At 40.5% G+C, this 20,849-nt stretch overlaps 1 protein-coding gene across 3 annotated transcripts in view; it reads right to left on the reverse strand.

Moving 5' to 3' along the window:
- TTC39B (tetratricopeptide repeat domain 39B) overlaps nt 1-20,849 on the reverse strand; it is a 150,122-nt gene that overhangs the window by 94,239 nt on the left and 35,034 nt on the right. Inside the window, exons 1-2 of one of the 3 annotated variants that reach the window (XM_033237395.1) lie at nt 16,692-16,815; nt 15,854-15,888 (exon numbers count right to left, since the gene is read on the reverse strand). The exons of 1 other annotated variant lie outside the window; for it this stretch is intronic. Coding sequence is in view for 1 of the 2 variants with exons in the window: in XM_033237394.1 (XP_033093285.1) it covers nt 15,854-15,888 (35 nt within the window). In the remaining variant the exon portion in view is untranslated. Of the gene's footprint in view, nt 1-15,853; nt 15,889-16,691; nt 16,816-20,849 lie in introns of those variants that run through there. One more of the 3 variants, XM_033237394.1, reaches the window with a different exon arrangement.

The raw sequence follows: 20,849 nt of genomic DNA on the forward strand, positions 1-20,849 counted from the left end.
AAACATACCATATATATGTCCTTGCACAGGTTTCATGCATACATACACAGATAAACATATATGCATTGTTCTACCCCACATGCTATTTGATAGGTGCGGTAGTCTGAATAATGGCACCCAAGGTTATCCAGGCCTTAATACCTAGAATCTATGAATAGTACTTTATATGACAAAAGAGACTTTATAGATATTAGCGATCCTGAACAGAGTCATTACTGTGGGTTATTTGAGTGTGCCCTAAAGGCAATCACAAATCTCCTTACAAGAGGGAGGTAGAGAGACATCGAAAAACAGAAGGTGGTGGGACCACGGAAGGAGAGTGATTTGAAGATGCTATGCTGCTGGCTTTGAAGATGCAGGATGTGGCCATGAGCCAATGAATGCAAGGAATGTAGCTCTAGATGCTAGAAAAGGCAAGGAAATGGATTCTCCTCTAGAGCCTCTCAAGGGAGCATGGCCAAGGGACACCTTGGTTTTGACCTAGTGAAACCCATTTCAGACATCTGACCTCCAGAACTGTAAGAGAATAAACCTGTTATTATGTGAAAACACCAAGTTTTAATCTGTTATAGCAGCCACAGGAAATTAATATAACGGCCTGACTGACCTGTATTTTTTTTTTAATCGTCTGCTTATGTCCCTTTGCCAATATTTTCATCAAAGTGTTCTCTTTCTGGATCTGTTTGCAGTGTAACCTTCTTTCATATATGTTCAAAATCTCAGTTAATTATCTTTGAAATGGGTTTACAAGCATTTTGTCATAACAATCAAAACTATCACTCTTTTTTCCTGCTGGTGCCATGTTTGAAACACACTTCTCTACCCAAAAAAGATAGATTTGCCTTAATTTGCTCTTAATATTTAAACAATAACATCTCCAACTATTGTCCTTTATTACTAAGAACTGTACAAAGCAACACATCCCTGCACATGTGTCCCTCTCCCCTTTGCCCCTGGCCCCTGGCCCCTGGCTCACTGTCAACACTGAGACTTGACTGGAGAAAAAATGTGGACTCGAGACTTCTTGGACACTCCCATTCCATACCCGCACCCCCTTTGTCAAGTCTATCCCCCTAAAATAGCTTAATGCTTGATGTAAAGGATGTGTTCAATAAAGGCTTTTTAAACCTGGAGTGTCTATAAATTCATAAAACTAGCATTAAAAAAAAAAAAAGAACCATGCAATGCACACATCCTTTCCTTCCTTTTCCCTGTTTTGATGGGGCAGGTCTCAGAACTGGGAAATGAGCAGGAATAACACTCACTTTTATTTCTTAGATATCTGTTAGATTTATTTTAAAAACATATTCTTTTTTTAACTCTTTAAAAAGTATTTTTATAGTTTAAGGGAGCCCTTGTGAGACTGAAATAGCTGTATCAAAATGTCTTGCATCTTGAAAGAAATAATGCTTTTACAAAAACAGCAGTGCTCTTCAATATATTATATGTATATATACTATGTTACGTTTGCTTTACACTTTGCAGTTTTACAAAATGCTTTCAAATAAATTATTCTGTAGGTTAAATACATATTACCAAATAATTTTTACTTATATGGGACTCTCTGAAAAGGTATCCTTATATAAGTTACATAACTAAGTTCTGCTGAAAATATAGGACCCATCTACTGTACTGAGACAAAGAGAATGTATCGTTTAAAATACATGTTTTACATAGCCAATCACAGGCTTAATTTGCTTACAGTGATTACATAAAATTATTTGAATCAAAGCAAGCTACACATTACGGGTATAATTTCTTTCAAAATAGGCTGAAATTTTTAAATGGCAAAGAATCCCTTAAGTCAATGGGAGATCTGACACACAGAACTTTACACACACACACACACACACACACACACACAGACTTTTTTTTTTTCCTGCATAAAAGTCAAGTTACTCTTGCAGAAAACTTTCCTAACTACTAAAATAAATAAAAATCAAAAGCTTATAGCTGTATTGCCTGCAAGGGAGACCAAAAACTATGCCCATACCTTTGAAAATGTTAATTCATCAGAGGTATATGGAGTTTTAAAATTTTTCATTCTAACTATAACATTCTGCTTACAAGGTAATTTAAAAGACCCTTGCTGGTATGAATATTTTCATTCTAGACAATAAAAATAAAATAAATAACATAGAAATTACTTTATACAGTAATAAAAGTTATATGTAAATCCCCAAATATCTCTTCAGTTTTAGGCAACTTCAGCGTTCTTCCCATTTGTTGGTGGCTATTAAGTCTTCAGACTATTTATTAGACATATAGTATGCATGGTACTGAACTATACATTACTCAAAAATGTACCTAAACCAAATATCACTATGCCTTTGAGGAATTCTATTCTCTGGTCATAGAATAATGTTCTACAACCAGAGACAAAAGGGGGAAAGAGGGGAGAAGGAAAAAGAAAGGGGACCAGAGAGAATGATGAATTTTCAGAACACAAGCAATGAAGAAGTTTGGCACATTTCAAAAGACAAAGTTCGCAAGTATCTGCTTTTGGGTGTTTTATTAGTCATCTTAGGTTCCTATTTTTATCATGAGGTAGATGAAAAGGGAATGGATGAAGGCGTCAGAAAAAAAAAGGATGTCAGGTAAAAGAGGGTAAAAAGTTAACAAAAGGCAATGAGCTCACTGTATCCTTTAAGATTCTGACAGCTCATTTATACAAACTTCAAGTGAAAAGTGAGTCAGCCCACCAGATAAAAACGGCAATGGAGGCACCAACAATTATGGATAGTGTTTACTATGCCCAAACATTTGGACTTTATTTAATTATGTATGCATTTCAGTTTACGAACACAATCAGCCACAATCATCTTTTTAAAATGTGTATTCCAGGCCGGGCGCGGTGGCTCAAGCCTGTAATCCCAGCACTTTGGGAGGCCGAGACGGGCGGATCACGAGGTCAGGAGATCGAGACCATCCTGGCTAACACGGTGAAACCCCGTCTCTACTAAAAAATACAAAAAACGAGCCGGGCGACGACGCGGGCGCCTGTAGTCCCAGCTACTCGGGAGGCTGAGACAGGAGAATGGCGTGAACCCGGGAGGCGGAGCTTGCAGTGAGCTGAGAGCGGGCCACTGTACTCCAGCCTGGGCGGCAGAGCAAGACTCCGTCTCAAAAAATAAAAAAATTAAAAAATTAAAAAAAAATAAAATAAAATAAAATAAAATGTGTATTCCAAAAGATCCCTTAACTAACTATTTGAATAATCACAGCAATTATCATTGTGCCCTACACTCATTAAGAACTCAATGATGGCTAGATTTTTTTTCTTTAATGTACTGCAAATCCTAGCAGTCTACTCTGAGGATCCATCTATATTTTCTTAATAGTACATGCTATGGTTTAATGTTTGTGTCCCTCCAAAATTCGTATGTTGAAACCTAACACCCAAGGGGATGGTATTAAGAAGCGGAGCCTTTGGGAGGTGATAGGTCATGAGGGTTCCACCCTTGTAAATGGGATTAGTGCCCTAACAAAAAAGCTTGAGGGAGTCTCTTGTCCCTTTTTGCTTCTTCCTTTTTTTTTTTTTTTCTTTCCCCTCCCTCCACTATTTTTGGCTTCCTTCTGCCACATGAGAACAAAAAGAAGGCACCATCTAGGAGGAACGGGCCCTCACCAGACACTCAATCTGCTGCCACTTTACTCTTGGACCTTGCAGCCTACAAAACTGTGAGGAACTAAATTTCCATTATTTATAAATTACCCAGTCTAATGGACTTTGTTACAGCAGCCCAAATGGACTAAGACAGTATATTAATTTCACACATTCATTTTTCCAACATATATATACTGAGCACCTACTATGTGACAAGCATGGTGCATAGGTGCCAAGTACACCATGACAAGCAAAGTAGAGCAGACCCATCATTACAGAACTTAAACCTCAAAAAAACAGATGATCAAAAAACAAATAACAATTAACTGCAAAATGAGAAATGGAGTGACAAACACAAACAAGACGCCAAGACAGAGAAATGAGGGAAGAGTAGCTACGTTGGTGGAGTCACTGAGAAAGTGGGAGGACACACCAGCTGAGAGTAGAGCATGGCCAGCAAAAAGCCCTGAAAAGAGTTATGGCAAACACGCTCCAATCTGGAGCAGCACAACAAAACATTGGATAAGGCTTGTGGCTGGAGGGTCATGCATGAGGACAAGAGTTGCCCTCGATGAGGCAGAAGCAGTATGTGGGAGCCCAACCACCTCAAGTCTTATGAACAAAGGTAGATGGGGCCTTCAACTTTGGCCATGAAAACTCATGGATGGATTTTTAAGCAAGGAAGTGACATCATCCCATTTAATTTCTGAAAGGATCACTCTTGTCCTGATTCACACAAACATATTGTCAAAAAATAAATGAGACAGTTGGAAAAATTTGAGCACTGATAAGTTACTGGATGGATATTATTACATTTTAGGTGTGATAACAGTCTTGTGATATTTTTAAAAAGCGACCTTTGCAAGCTAAAATACAGATAAAATGATGTCATATAAAGCATATAAACTATAGCTCTATATCAATGTTAATTTCCTGATCTTGGTATCTGAATGGTAATTATGAAAGAGACTGTCTTTGTTTTCAGGAACTATATTTTAATATATTTAGAGGTAGAAATAAATTATCATGTCTAGGGTTTGATTCCAAATAATCTGGGGGTAGGATATGGATGAAATAAGATTGGCCTTGAGTTGACAACTATAGAAGCTAAGTGATTAGTATATAAGGTTCGGTTTACTATCCTCTTTACTTTCTGTAGATGTTCAAAATTGGTCATATTAAAATTCCTTTTTTTTTTTTTTTTTTATTGGAGACAGAGTCATCCTCTATCGCCCAGGCTGTGCAGTGGCGCGATCACAGCTCAACACAGCCTCGATTTCTGCAGCTCAGATGATCCTCTCACCTCAGCCTCTGAAGTAGCTGAAACTACAGACGTGTCACCACACCTGGCTAATTTTTTGCATTTTTTGTAGAAAAGGGGTTTTGCCATGTTGGTCAGGCTGGTCTCAAACTCCTGGGCTCAAGCAATCCACCCGCTGTGACCTCCCAAAGTGCTGGGATTACAGGCATGAGTCACTGCACCCAGCCCAAATAATCTTATTTTTAAAAATAATTTTAGGCTGAGCATGGTGGCTCATGCCTATAATCCCAGCACTTTAGGAGGCCAAGGCAGGCAGATCATCTGAGATCAGGAGTTCCAGACCAGCCTAACTAAAATGGAGAAACCCCGTCTCTACTAAAAATACAAAATTAGCCGGGCGTGGTGGCGGGTGCCTGTAATCCCAGCTACTCAGGAAGGCTGAGGCAGGAGAATCGCTTGAACCGGAGGTGGAGTTTGCGATGAGCCCAGATCGTACCACCGTACTCCAGCCTGGGCAACAAGAGCGAAACTCCGTCTCAGAAAAAATAAAGTAAGATAACTTGGGCTGCTGTATGAAGAGTAAGTGGGGTGCAGTTGGAAAACTGGAGGGAGAGAACAAAAGAAGCAGGAACATACATTAACCACTAGCCAGCTCTTAAAGTAGTCCAAGCAAAATCGTATAGTCACTTAAGCTAATGTAACAGAGTGGAGAGAGAGGAAAGTGAACAGATGGGAAATATATTTTGGAGGTAGAAATCATCAGACTTGGTAATATGGAAATTAAAAGAAAAGAAAGGACTCAAAGATGTCTCTCCCAAGCTTCTGACTTGAACAAATGGGTGGATGGTGGGTGGAGACATTTACAGAAAATGCAAAGTTTTCAGATAAACAAAGGAGGTGGATACCAAGAGTTCAGTTTGGGATATAAAAATTAATGTGTTTGTGAAACATCCTAGTGAGTGATCAAAGAAGCAATGATTGGACCTCTTTCCCATTACAACTATCAAAACAGCCAAAGACAGCAGCAGGGAGCAGCAGCCATATCAAGCAGGTTACTTATGGAGGAGGCAAGGAACTCAGTGTAAGAGCAAAGTCCTGGCTTTCAGACACAAGCTAAGCATTGCTACCAGGGTGAGAGGGTCAGAGAGGATACTGAGCCTGCAGCAAGGCAACCACAATCACAAAAGTCCTGCTCATAGGGGTTCACTGGTCATACACTTTGCACCAACAACACCCCGACCACGACTCAGTCTTCCATCTCTGCTGGGACCTCCTTGGTAAGATGAGATAATTGGACCAAAGTGTTGCTAAGGAGCTTTCCTTCAGAGGCTTTCCTTCAAGTTATGAAATCTTGTCACTCCTTGTAGTGAAAAGAAGCATTTATAGGATCTATATCTTAAAACATGTACAACACACATTCTCATTCCCCCATGAACTTACATGAAGAACTTCACAGTGGCAGGTCTAAATACAATAACAGACCATTAGAGTAGATCTAATAGGACAAAAGAAAAGACAAACAGAAGCAAGCCAAGTGGTAACAAAAACAAGGAAAAAACACCAGGAATGCTGTTTATCTTGAGCTTTTTAAAGAACTTTTATTTCCATTTACTATATCATTGACTCTATGACACACAAATTTTCATCATGGTATATCCCTAACCCCAAGATACATCTTAAAATTGACAGCAACTTTGACTGTCCTAAATCAGTTATGTTCTTAGGGACAGGATCTGCATTTGCTTCTGTCAATTACCTGAGGACACCACTAACCTGATCCACTTAAAGTTAAATAACCTGCTTGAAGTTGTTGGGGGGTGACACCATTTATATGTACTCAGACTCCAAACCAGCTTACAATTCAAATTCTAAAGAGCGTTAAAAAGTCAAACATAGGTTCACCATACAACTCACCAATTCCACTTCTGTGTCTGTATGACAGATAATTTAAAACATGTTCATACAAAGACTGTACACAACTGTTTACAGCAGCATTATTCACAATAGCCGAAAACTGGAAATGACTCAAATGCCCATCAACTGATGAACGGATAAAATATGATATATTCATAATAATGAAAATTATTCAGCCATAAAAAGCAATGAAGTGCAGACGGTCCCCAACTTAGTATGGTTCAACTTACAATTTTTCAACATTATGATGGGTTTGTCAGGGCATCCAATGCATTTTCACTTACTATATTTTTTATTATGATGAAGTTATCAGGATGTAATCCCATCATGACTCAAGGAGCATCTATCTGTACTAACACATTCTATGACATGTGTAGACACAAAATAATACATATTAGATTATTCTATTTATATAAAATATATACAAAAATTAAATTAGTGGTTGCCCCAGCTAAGGGTGACAGAAATTAGATTAGTTAATGCCCCACCTAAGGGTGGGAATAGAGAATGACTATAAATAGGCACAGCTTTCTTTTTCAGATGATAAAAATGTTTTGAAGTTAGACTGTCGCGATGGTTCTATAATTCTGTAAATACATTAAAATGCATTAAATTATATACTTAAAATAGGAATATATATGAGATATAAATTAATATTGCAATAGAGCTGTTTAAAAAAATTATCTGGGTGGAGAATCTCATTAGAGGGTTTTTTTCCCCTCCCTACCTAATAACAAGGTTGAAATATACACATTTCCTTGCTGTGCCTTCCTTCATGATGATTTTATTTTTCCTTTCCTTTATGCAAGGTCTCCTTAAAATTCCTCATTGTGTTTTTTTCCTTCCTTAGGAATATATAAGATAACAATATCAATGGCATCTTAGATCCAATAAAATAACTATCGACTTGGTTAAGAAAATCAAATTAAGAGAGGACAAAACTCCCTTTCCAGACTTGAGTAACATTTATATTACCTGCAGGGAAAAATTGGAGCCAAAAAAAACAGCAGAGAAAAATGAAAACAAATCTAACTCTGCCTATTGTCACTATTTATAACTTAATCACTCTGAAGAAAAATATCAGATGTTTTCCAACTGTCATTCGCCGATATTCACCCTTAATTAAAACAGACAGAACTATTGTATCACCAATTGATCTAACCTAATGAGGAAAAGAAAATGGCCCTAAAGGCCTTACCTCACTCTAATCTACAACTTATGGTTCAAAAGAGAAGGTGTGGAGAAGGAAAAAGTTTGTGAGAAATGTTATGATACAAAGTATTTTTATACTACAGTGGATCTTTGACAAAAGGCCAAGAAGGAATCAAAATATTTTTATTTCCATTGTAAGCTTCTAATTACCTGGCTAAAAATATCTGCCAATTTCACCTTCTACAGATAAGTACAAATTCAAAGCAGTTCTTGCAAACAGACACATTCATCCCCACTGTATTCATACCACCTCAGGACTCTATTGAACACATATGGATTTCTGTGTAAGGATAAATTCAAAATTCTCATAAGATGCTCTGGAATATGAAAGCCCACTGCTGATAATATATTAAACCTGGCCGGGCGCGGTGGCTCAAGCCTGTAATCCCAGCACTTTGGGAGGCCGAGACGGGCGGATCACGAGGTCAGGAGATCGAGACCATCCTGGCTAACACAGCGAAACCCCGTCTCTACTAAAAAATACAAAAAAAAACTAGCCGGGCGTGGTGGCGGGCGCCTGTAGTCCCAGCTGCTCGGGAGGCTGAGGCAGGAGAATGGCGTGAATCCGGGAGGCGGAGCTTGCAGTGAGCTGAGATCCGGCCACTGCACTCCAGCCTGGGCCACAGAGCGAGACTCCGTCTCAAAAAAAAAAAAAAAAATATATATATATATATATATATATTAAACCTGCATCTGCTCTAACAGTCTTTGAACATAAGTTTGATCTGTCTCCTCTGACTTCTCTAACCTACCATGAAAAGAAAAAATTAATCAGTGCCCAACCAGGCCTTCTAGTTAGATTTCTGTCCCACTGCCCACAGTGGTTTTTATGAGAAAGAGGTTAATCAAAAATACCACCAGCCAGGTACAGTGGCTCATGCCTGTAATCCCAACACTCTGGGAGGCAAAGGTGGGAGGATCACTTGAGTCCAGGAGTTCAAGACCAGCCTGGGCAACATAGGGTAACTGTGTCTCCACAAAAAATAAAATTAGCCAGGCGTGATGGCACCTGCCTGTAGTCCTAGCCACTTGGGAGGCTGAAGTGGGAGGAGTGCTTGAACCCAGGAGATTGGGGCTGCAGTGAGTTGAGAACGTACTACTGCACTCTAGCCTGGGAGACAGAGTGAGATCCTGTCAAAAAACAAAACAAAAACAAAAACAAAACACCAAATCACGATGACTGTAAATGGTTAGTCCATTCTCCCCACTAGACAAGAACAGGAATCCTCCATGATCCAACTTCGTTTGGGTCCAGGGCCCCACTGGTGTTTCAAACTCACTGCTCTGTGCTCTGGCCACTGTCCTCAGAGCTGTTCGCCCAGCATGTCGCCACCTCTGACCCTCTGCACTGGCTCCACCAACTGAAATGCCACCCACCCCACAAAACCCAAAGCAAATGCCAGCACCCCCATCTCCCAATCGAAAGATAGCTTTCTTAGGGAATTCCCAAAACACTATATTTACTCTTCACATGCCATGTCACAGTTAATTTATCAAGAGATTTATCACATCCACCACTACGTTGTCAGAGATGGCAACTGGGTACTAACACTGAGAAAAAAGGATACTCCATCATCAGAGCACTAGAAGTGCAAACCAGCATGGAAATGTTAAATCAGGAAGCAAGAGATTATAGCTAATATAGAACTGCATTTTATTTGTGACAAATTTCTATATCTCACGCGATGGGTATAATTTACAATTGCTCCTTAAGAGGTCACCTCCTTATGCCAAACAGGTTATAAAGTTCACAATTTTAATTTTTTTATTTTATTATTATTTTTTTGAGATAGAGTCTTGCTCTGCCGCCCAGGTTGGAGGGCAGTGGCACAATCTCAGCTCACTGCAACCTCCGCCTCCCGGGTTCAAGCGATTCTCCTGCCTCAGCCTCCCAAGTAGCTGGGATTACAGGCATGCACCAAAAAGCCCCGCTAATTTTTGTATTTTCAGTAAAAATGGGTTTTTGCTAAGTTGGCCAGGCTGGTCTTGAACTCCTGACCTCAGGTGATCCGCCCACATCAGGTGATCCACCCACCTCAGCCTGCTGGAATTACAGGCATGAGTCACCACACTTGTCCTATTTTAATTTTTAAAAAGAACATAGTCAATGTTCCACTAACATTTTTTTACATCTCTAATTTTTCCTCCAGTTCTAAATGGTGGAGATTTTTGTATGATCTACCAGTTTACAAAACTAGCAATTTCTCAAAATAGTTAAAATAACACAATCATTACCACAAAGGTCCAGAGGTAGGAAAAATCTATGTTGAGAGTGGTAAATTCATTAGGCAGAAAAAGAAAAATAAGAAACAACTTCCTCTGTGGAAACAACTTAAGGCCTCCTTCATCTGTTAGTGTGAATCCTTTCACTAGGCATTCAAGAGAAAATATTCACTGGAAGAAATTAATCATCAGGTTGGCAAGAGCACTGCATCTTGATACAGAGAGATTGAAGCATTTCCTCTCTGCACTAAAAACGTAAGATCAAAATGTATGCTTCAGTAAGTGTAAGGAAAAAGAACTCTACTCAGTTTTGCAGAATTCACAAAGGGAATGTTACAGTATTACCAATTTAAGAGGAAATGTGAGAAATATTGACAAACCCTGAAATGAGGACAAACAAAAAGTTCACGTAAAAACAACTGAAGAAATTTTTTACAATTAACATATATTTATAATCAGAGGCCTCTGACTTGGACTGGAAGTCCATCATTTCTCCGGTGTCTCCAGCTTGCCAACTGCAGAACTAGGGACTTCTCAGCCTCCATAATCACACGAGTCAATTCCTTACAGCAAATCTCTTCATATATAGACATTTTATGTCTCCTATTGGTTCTGTTTCTGGAGAACCCACACTCTCACCAGGGAAAGCAGAAAAGTACCGATACTCACTGAGCACCAACTATGTGTTTTACTCCCATCATCACATTTAACTTAAATTTCATTTAATCCTCTCAATAAATCTATGAAAGGAGAAAAACAAGCTCAGAGAAACTGGTCCCAGGCCTCCCAGTCAGTAAATGGCAAACTGGAACTAGAGTTCAAGTCTGACTGTCAAGTCTGTGGTCAGTCCCGTCTCCCCAGGAAGGTACATGTAGTTGTGTGCACGAAGGCAAAATGAAACCACACTGCTGTGCTTTGGAGTTTTATGGCTGTGTGTAGTATTTTCTTTGTTCTCTCACTGCCATCTTTTGTCATTACCAACAAGCTCTGCTTCGGAAACTACCCCCTTATAATACCTCTCAGAACGCTGTAAGGCAAAAGTATGCACAAGACCAAAAGGCAAAGTTTATTAAAATCAGACCCAAATCAAGTACAGACTCTGAACGGAGGCCTCTGCTACAAGATTCTTCGAGTATGGACTCCAGCATCTAATCTGGCTACATCTTCTGGCTTTGGGCTCTATTTCTCTCCATTAGGAGAAGGGTTCCTATAATGTGTTGCTATAACCAAGGTGAGAGGAATGGAACAATTCAGCAACACTGAAAAGGACACACAAACGTTTAAGCGACAGTCTAAAGGACACAAGAAATAATGCACACCAGAAACCTAAAAGAGCAAGGTAAATTCTAAAATGGGGACACCTTTGGATTTGTTAAACTGAGCAGGACAGGGCAGTTAAAATTAGACAAGAGAAAGAAACTGCTGGCAGATAAATACAGTCACAGAGAAGTTCCGGAGGCAATGAAGGGAAAATGTGTGGTCAATAGAAACTGAGGCGGTGTTAAGAAGCTACAGTCTCCAGGATGAGAAATGACTGTAGAGTAAAAGACACCAAGACACACAATGCTTCTCCAATTCCCCACTTTAAAAGTACATGAAGGGGTTTCTCTAGCAAATATGAAGGATGAACAAGCTAAAAAATCTAATGTACAACATGAGGACTATAGTTAATAATAAATAGTACACTGTATTCAGGATTTTTGCTAAATTAAATTTTTCCTCCTTGCCACAGGAGGGAAAAAAATGGGTAACTAGGCCAGGCGCAGTGGCTGACGCCTGTAATCCCAGCACTTTGGGGGAGGCCAAAGCAGGTGGATCGCCTGAGGTCAGGAGCTCGAGACCAGCCTGACCAACATGGTGAAACTTTGTCTCTACTAAAAATACAAAAATTAGCTGGACGTAGTGGCAGGCACCTGTAATCCCAGCTACTTGGAAGGTTGAGGCAGGAGAATTGCTTGAACCCAGGAGGCAGATGTTGCAGTGAGCTGAGATCACATCATTACACTCCAGCCTGGGTGACAGAGCAAGACTCTGTCTCAAAAAAAAAAAAAAAAAGGTAACTATGTGAGATGATAGATATCTTCATTTGTTCTTCTATAGTAAAATTGCACTATATATGTATATGTATCTTATAACATCATGTTGTATACCTCATATACACAATAAAACTTATTTTAAAGCAAAAACAAAAAATACACAAAGGGGTTTCTGATAGTCAAAAATCAAAAGCATCTCCATCGCAGGAGTCATTTTGGATGATGTTCTGACAACCAGACAATGCTAATATTAAACCATCTAATGGGGTTGAACAAAAGAGTTGTTTTTGTGCAAACACAGGCATCTAGATCAAAGGAACTGAATGGAAAGCCCCAAAATAGTGTGTTATTATTTTAATGAACTTATTTGATAAAGGAGATATCAAATATCAATTCTTTCCCTCACGGACCTGACAAACAGTGTTGGAATAGTAGTAGTGGACTAGCAATTTTAGGGCTGGTGTGAGACAGGAATCTAAATTAACGTCAGCTGGGTTGAATTCAGGGCTTTTATGTCTATGGTTTGATTTTTTTAAAAACTAATAGATGTTAAAAACTACTTGCAATGCCTTCCTGACGTCCCAAAGGTAATGTCACTAACAGCCTACAGAAGCCAGTGGGAGTTCGGAGAAGCACAGGTGTCAATGTGCACTGCTCACGGGTCACAGCGGTCCCATTGGTCAGTGAGACCCATCCTCCTCTGTGAGGCCTGCAGCCCTCTCTGGTGTGTGTGGCATGCTAGCTCCCGCTGGAAAAAGCAGTGTCTCCTCTGGTAAACTCCAATCAGCAGCCCCACCGCCTGATCCTTTTCCATCCCCTGGACTGCAATCACCTACTACAGCCCAAGCTCAGTTCCTGCCAACACCCAGGGAGGAGCAGGGTTGAATAATTGTAAGATTTCTGAATGGCGATCACTTGCCCACCATAGAAGTGATTTCTTAAAAATCATATAAACAGATTATCTTCCAAAGAGTACTGCACAAAAAGGGAGGAGTGGAAAAAGGGTAACTTTACAGTGGAAAAACCTGACAAACACTACCCGTGCCATGTGACCAAGTTCAACATCGGTAGTGCTAAGTCACATTGATATTGTGGACCTTTGCTATGATGTGACAAGAATGGCCCTTTCCATCTGGGGTCTTCCTCCCAAAAACACATGACCACAGTCAAATCATGAGGGGAAAAAAAACAGACCAATCTCAATTGAGGGACATTCTACAAAATAACTGACAGTACTCCTCAAAACTATCAAGGTCACCAAAAACAACGAGAGTTTGAGAGACTGTCACAGCCAAGAGGAGCCTAAGGGGACATGACGACTAAATGTAAAAGGGTATCATGGGTGGGATCCTGAGACAGAAAAAGGACACTAGGTAAAAACTATATCTGGATAACGTATGAACTTCAGTTAACAATAATATATCCATATTGATCATTAATTGTGACAAATGTACCATGCTAACTTAAGAAATTAATAATAGAGAAAACCAGGGCTGGTTACACAGGAACACTCTGTACTACCTCCTCAATAATTCTGTAAATCTGAAACTGCTCCTAATTAATAGGTTAATTCCAATCACAATTAAGTTTAAAAAAAAAAACAAACTATAAGCCAGGCGTTGGTGGCTCACGCCTGAAATCCCAACACTTAAGTGAGGCTAAGGCAGGCGGATCATGAGGTCAGGAGATCGAGACCATCCTGGCTGACACGGTGAAACCCAGTCTCTACTAAAAATACAAAAAAATTAGCCGGGTGTGGTGGTGGCTGCCTGTAGTCCCAGCTACTCGGGAGGCTGAGGCAGGAGAATGGCGTGAACCCGAGAGACAGAGCTTGCAGTGAGCCGAGATAGTGCCACTGCACTCCAGCCTGGATGACAGAGCAACACTCCGTCTCAAAAAAAAAAAAACATACAAACATTAAACTTTTGGACAAAATAAAAATGTATCGTTCTAAAATAAAGAAAAATTGCAGTCTGGAGCAAATATCTATAGCAAATATGACAAAAGATTAGGGTATATATAATTTAAAGTCCATAAATATGTTTTTGTTGTTGCTGTTGTTTGTTTGTTTGTTTTGAGACGGAGTCTCGCCCTGTCGCCCAGGCTGGAGTACAGTGGCGCGATCTCGGCTCACTGCAAGCTCCGCCTCCCGGGTTTACGCCATTCTCCTGCCTCAGCCTCCCGAGTAACTGGGACTACAGGCGCCCGCCACATCGCAAGGCTAGTTTTTTTGTATTTTTTTTAGTAGAGACGGAGTTTCACCGTGTTCGCCAGGCTGGTCTCGATCTCCTGACCTCGTGATCCGCCCGTCTCGGCCTCCCAAAGTGCTGGGATTACAGGCTTGAGCCACCACGCCCGGCCAAGTATGTTAAGAGAAACATTCTAAAAAAAAGCTAAGAGACAAAAGAAAACTAGAAGTCATACAAAAGATGCAGTGTATTTTTTAAATAATTTTTAAAAATACTAAAGTAGGTATCATTTAAGTTGCAAAACTGTTTTTCAAATAATACCCAGTGATGATAATGTGACAATTTAAACCACTTTACTTATATAGTATTGGTAGCCAAGTAAATTGATAATACTCTCGTGGAAGTACTGTAAAACAAACTATGCCCCTCTACCCCGACCTGTACGTGTACATGTTAAAGCCCAAACCCTCAACATGATGGAATTTAAATATGGGGCCTTTGGGAGACAATCAGATTTAAATGAGGTCAGGAGAGTGGGGTCCTCAGGATAGGATTAACACCCTTATAAGAAAGGACATCAGAGAACTTTTGCTGTCACTCTCTTGGCCATGTAAGAACACAACAAGAAGGAGGCAGTCTGCAAGCCAAGAGGAGAGCCCCCACCAGAACCCCAAACATGCTAGCACTCTTAACTCAGACCTCTCTAGCCTCCAAAATTGTGAGAAAATAAATTATTGTTGGTTAAGTCACCCAGGCTATTGTGTTTTGTTATAGCAGCTGAAGTTAATTAATACAGAAAGGCAATTAGAGATATACAAAGAACACTAAACATATTCATCCCTTTTAATTCAGTAATTCTACATTGGTAATGTTAACCTTTAGAAGCAATTCAAAATATGACAAAGCTATACACATGTAAAACTTAGTTTTACATTTTTAAGCCAGTGACAACCTAAATGTCTTAACAATGGAGAAGCAGGTAAGTAAGTTGTAATATTCCACTTGATCTAATATAATTTAGTCATTTAGAATTATTACAAAAACTATATACGCTTACAGTGAATGCTTTTAATAAAATTAAGTGCAAACCAAACACAAAAATCTACAAAATGAGACTAATGATATAAATAAATATGAACAACTATTAAAAGAGTTAGTTATAAACAAATAATTTTTTGAGAAATATTTTATTTTGTTACACGAAATAATACTCAGAAATGTATCTGAGAGAATTATTAGATAGGTCCTTTCTTAAATATAATCACAACTTCTTTAATTACAGAAAAGTGACTTTTTCTGAAAATAGCCACTACAGTACTCTCCAAAAAAATGAGAATGAAATATTTACTTTTTATGTAAGACAACCATCAATTTTTCTTGACTACATACTTTTTATTATGTTATTACTTACATTGAGATGGTTTCCAAGGCATCTTCAAAAATGTCCTGGGGGAAATAAAAAATACAATGAGTTTCTCAAGAATTCTAAATTAGTTTCTCAAGAATTCTAAAAGAGAAAATGAATACATGCATTGGGGAGAGTGGTCCTGGCAGGAAGATATAGCAGGTAGTAAAATCAATCAACTTAACGCTCACGGAACTCTGTGCACAGAAATCAAGCACATGAATTTCAGTGAGATTTATTTATTTTTTTAAAATAAGGCTGTTAAAATACTCAGCAAGAGATCAAACTGGTCTAATTTAAAGAGACTATGACATCTTTTATGAAGTTGCCTTTCACTCCTAAATCTCAATCATCCCAATTGTAGAGTAAATAAATAACAGGACTTGCTCCATATAGTCTTTTCTTTCTCCGTGGCTAGCTAAGTGAGCATCCTCTGGGCCTTCATTTCACATCTCATTGCACCACCCTCTCAGCTCGTCTCCCTGCCACCAGCCTTTCCCCCAGTTTACTCTGTGCCACACAGGATAGCCCTTTGCTTCATGCCACTGGCCTGATCACAGTGCAACAGAATGAGAAACGCACACACTAATATGCACTCAGAAGTCCACACACACAGTCCACACTCAGACACAGTGACTCACACACAATCTCACAGCCACATACACAAACACACATGCACTCACTCAAAAACTCACACATACACAACAGCTCCCTCACAGCTGCAAAAACCAAACCTAAGCTCCTCGTCCAGGTATCCGGGGCCCACGACAACCCAGCCTAATCTTCCAAGATCCTTCTCTGACATCCCTACCACTCTCCCCATAGCCCAAGCCAGGAGACCTACAGAGGGGCCGCCTCACTGGTCTCCCTGCTCCTGTGCTTGACACCCTCCATTCAATTCTTCACATGACAACCATATCATTCTTTTACTTCATGTTTTTGAATAAGCAGACACCATTCCAGTTTCCTAGACCTCTTCGAGAGCTTTCCATTGCACTTAGAAAAATCCCAAACTCATTCTCCCTATCTACAGAGCCCTAAAACAGCCCCGCCAGCCTCTGACCACATCCCCTTACTCACTCGACTCTAGCCACAGGTCTTTCTTTCAGTTCTTTGGACAAGCCAAACATCCCACAGCTCTCTGCGCTGTCCCCTTTTTTATAATGTCCTTTGCTCAATTATTCCCATGGCTGACTCATTCTCATCCTTTGATTTTCAGCTTAGAAAGCCACCTCCTCAAGAAGAACATCTCTGATCACTCTAATTAAAATTACTAGGAATAGCAGCTTACTTACAGTTCCTCTTCATTTCATTTGTTTCATTCATAGCACTTATCATAATCTCTACTGATCTTCCTTGTTCACTTGATTACCCTCTGTCTCCATCAGAGCAGGCTCTTACATACACAGAAAAAACCCTAGGGCTTCGTACCAGGGTTTGCTCAATAAATACTTGTTGCCTAATGAATGAATGCATGGAACCTGGACTGCCAAGGGACTTACCATATCACACCTCATTTAGAGTTACGCACAGAAATGAGGAAAGGGGGCTAGGGATCTTTTCCCTTGTGTGGCCATTAATACTGAACAAGGTTTAGACCATACTGGATTCTGCGGTGAGGCAGAAAAAACAGAAGTATCAATACTAAAAAGAAGAACCGACTGGGCCTGGTGGCTCACGCCTGTAATCCCAACATTTTGGGAGGCCAAGGCCAGTGGATCACCTGAGGTCAGGAGTTTGAGACCAGCCTGGCCAACATGGTGAAACCCCATTCCTACTAAAAATACAAAAATTAGCCAGGCATGGTGGTGCGTGCCTGTAATCCCAGCTACTCGGAGAGGCTGAGGCACAAGAATCACTTGAACTAAGGAGGCAGAGGTTGCAGTGAGTCAAGACTGCGCCACTGCACTCCAGTATGGGCAACAGAGCAAGACTCCGTCTCAAGGGGGAAAAAAAAAGTTGTAAACAGTGGCAGAAATGAGTTTGAATTTGGGATCTGACCTATTAATCAACATTAATATCATACTCCATAAGGGAGGTAAAATCAAGGGCCAGCACACAGGTTATCATGTGAGCAGTTACAGAGAAGGGAGGAAAATGTATTCTCCAGGAACCCAGATCTCACTATGATAAGCCCAGCTCACAGTCCCTCTGGCAGCTCTGGTGACTCCCTCTGCACTTACCTTTAACAATAATAGGGTACATGGACAGCCCACTCCCGGAGGGCTTCTGTGCCTTCTCCTCCTCCTCACAAACCTCAACACGGACACTAAAATACTCACTGAGTGAGCGCCACAAAGGATCACTTGGGAAGCCAACCCTCCATATAAAGAAGACAAGACTAATATTTTCATCTAAACAAGAAGTATTCCCACCCCTCCATAAAAAAAAAGAAAAGAAAGAAAGAATATCGAGCCAGGTGGTGCACACTTGTAGTCCCAGCTACTCGGGAGGCTGAGGTAAAAGGATGGCTTGAGTTCAGCCTGGACAATATAGCAAGACCCTGTATCTAACAACTTTTTTATTAAAAAAAATTTTTTTAAGAATATCAAAACTCTACATTTTGTTGAAACAGTAATCACATGCAGAGAGTTATCTAAATAAAGCATATGTGGTCTACAAAGGCCAGACAAAAGGTGGAAGTGTCTTAATTTTAAAAAGAGGAAAGGTGAAGAGAAGAACTAAGATTTACTGAGTACCTACCATGTGCCAGGCACCTTCCAACCTTACAAAAGCTATCTCATGTGTTCCTCCCAACATACAGCAAGTTAATCCAATTGTAGTTTAATTACTTGCCCAACATTACACAGCTGGTAAGTGAAGAAACTGGGGTTCAATCTCAGGTTTAACCCCAAAGCATCTTATTAATATTAATACAAACTATCTAAAACTTGGAAATTAGATAGTTGGGCAGGATGGGGAGGGGGTGGGAGATGAAGGGGTGCCATATCCTCTCAATGTAATACGACAGCATTGCTTTACAAGCCTCCCAAGGATTATTTAACTCTCTAGAAGAGTGTACTTGTGTTTAATTTTGCCATCTGCTGCCTGATTGGAGTCCGCACACTGTGAAGTTACATGTTAATTTACAGGTTTTTTAGTGGTGAAAAGGATTACCTCAAAGATTATGACTTTGCTGCTCTGTGAGACAGCAGTTCCCAACCTTTTTGGCACCAGAGACTGGTTTCGTGGCAGACGATTTTTCCACAGATGGTGGGGGACAGTAAGGAGATAGTTTCAGGATGAAACTGTTCCACCTCAGATCATCCGACATTAGATTCTCATAAGGAGTGTGTGACCTAGATTCCTCGCATGCACATTTCACAATAGGGTTCACTCTCCTGAGATTCTCATGCCACTGCTGATCTGACAGCGGGTGGAGCTCAGGTGGTAATGCTCGCCCACCCACCACTCACCTCCTGCTGTGCAGCCTGGTTCCTAACAGGCTACTGACCAGTACCAGTCCATGGCCCAGGCACCCCTGCTTTAAGGTATTACTCAGTTTTATGTATAACCTAGCAATCTGAAGCTAACATTCTTCCTTAAGCCTATAAATACTAGTTCCTCAAATACTGTTTGGATCAATTTACCATTTCACTAGTTTCCTAACTGACAGATGAAATAAAATTTTGACATGTTCATTGTATATCTTTATGAGAATCTTATTTCCAATACTGGAAAATTATACTTGGACATGGAGATCGCCAACCACTCTCTCCCTGGGCACCTGCAAATACAGTTTCCTGCATCCTTGGGAAAAGTGATGTGGGGTCCACGTGGAAGATGAAACACTAAAAGGCAGAGACTGCTCATGCCTCCGTTCCATATCCCTATGGACCAGTGCTTCCTTTTTCTCCTGTCTCTCTAGGTCCCCATGCGTAGCTCAAATTCTATCCCTTTTCTGCTGCTGCCTAAGGAAGCTCCTTTTCCTTGTGTGAGATTCCCATAAGGGCCCTTAGGTTTGGCACTGACTGCTATTCCACAGTCTCCCACCTGGCCCTCGGTAGACATGCATGTAATCTTCATGTAGCAGATCTAGATGTTTCCACCAAAGTCTCTTTGCTGTTCCATACTCACCATCAACTTCCTAGTGCTCCTCCAGTGTTGGTTTCCCTTAGCTCCCCAGTACTGGTAGGCTCACCATGTGCCCTCCAGTTAAAACTGCCGCACAGTCAGAGGAGCATCCAGACTCCTTCCAATGTAAGTAAAGTAAGACAGGAGAGCTCACACTGCCAACAAATACAATGTGTTCACAGGAAAGCCTCGGTGTTTAGTTCCCTCCTTAAAGGCAGCTGCATTTGCCTGCCCCACTCCCATGCTAGGGCCAACCTTGAAGTGCTACTACTGTAGAGCCTGGTGTAACAGATGTTTTCACTGAACCACGCCTGGCTCCTAATCATACACGGCCTCCAAACAGTATCTAACTTTTTCAAGAGCCTATCTTGACTCTCTAGTCGGAGTCAAGGGCCATTCTACTCTTTGTGAATCTACTTTCCAGCCCAGCACAGTCCTCTGTACTTCATGGACTCTTAGCAAATCATGGTTCACTAACTGGCTGGCTGAGGACCCATGTCTTGAGGTGGAAGGTCCTCATCTTGAGCCGTCTCACTTTGCACATTAAAAAACCAGCTCACCTGTGAGTTGAAGGATTCCCTAGGTAAGCTGACAGATGTAAAGCCAGCGCCCAGGGTCTGCTCCCTCCTGGGAGATCAGCCTGAAACCTACCTCTGCCTCCAGATCATAGAAACTGCCATCCTGATCACAGAACTGACACAGAGTGAGGAAAGTTGATAGGTGCTGCATCACCTACTAAGGCTTTTCCAAACAATTTCCATCTTAATTCGCTAACTTTGTCATATTCTGAGTAGTAAAAATGCAAGCAAGTACATATGAGTGAAAGAGCGGGTTCTTAATGTTCATTTAAGAATCTTAATGAAGATATTAATGAGAAAAGTGTTTACATTATTTTTATCTGTAGAGACAAAGAGTAAAGATGACAAAT

Source organism: Trachypithecus francoisi, unplaced genomic scaffold (assembly GCF_009764315.1).
Source record: "Trachypithecus francoisi isolate TF-2019V2 unplaced genomic scaffold, Tfra_2.0 Lachesis_group16, whole genome shotgun sequence".
NCBI classification, from domain to species: Eukaryota; Metazoa; Chordata; class Mammalia; order Primates; family Cercopithecidae; genus Trachypithecus; species Trachypithecus francoisi.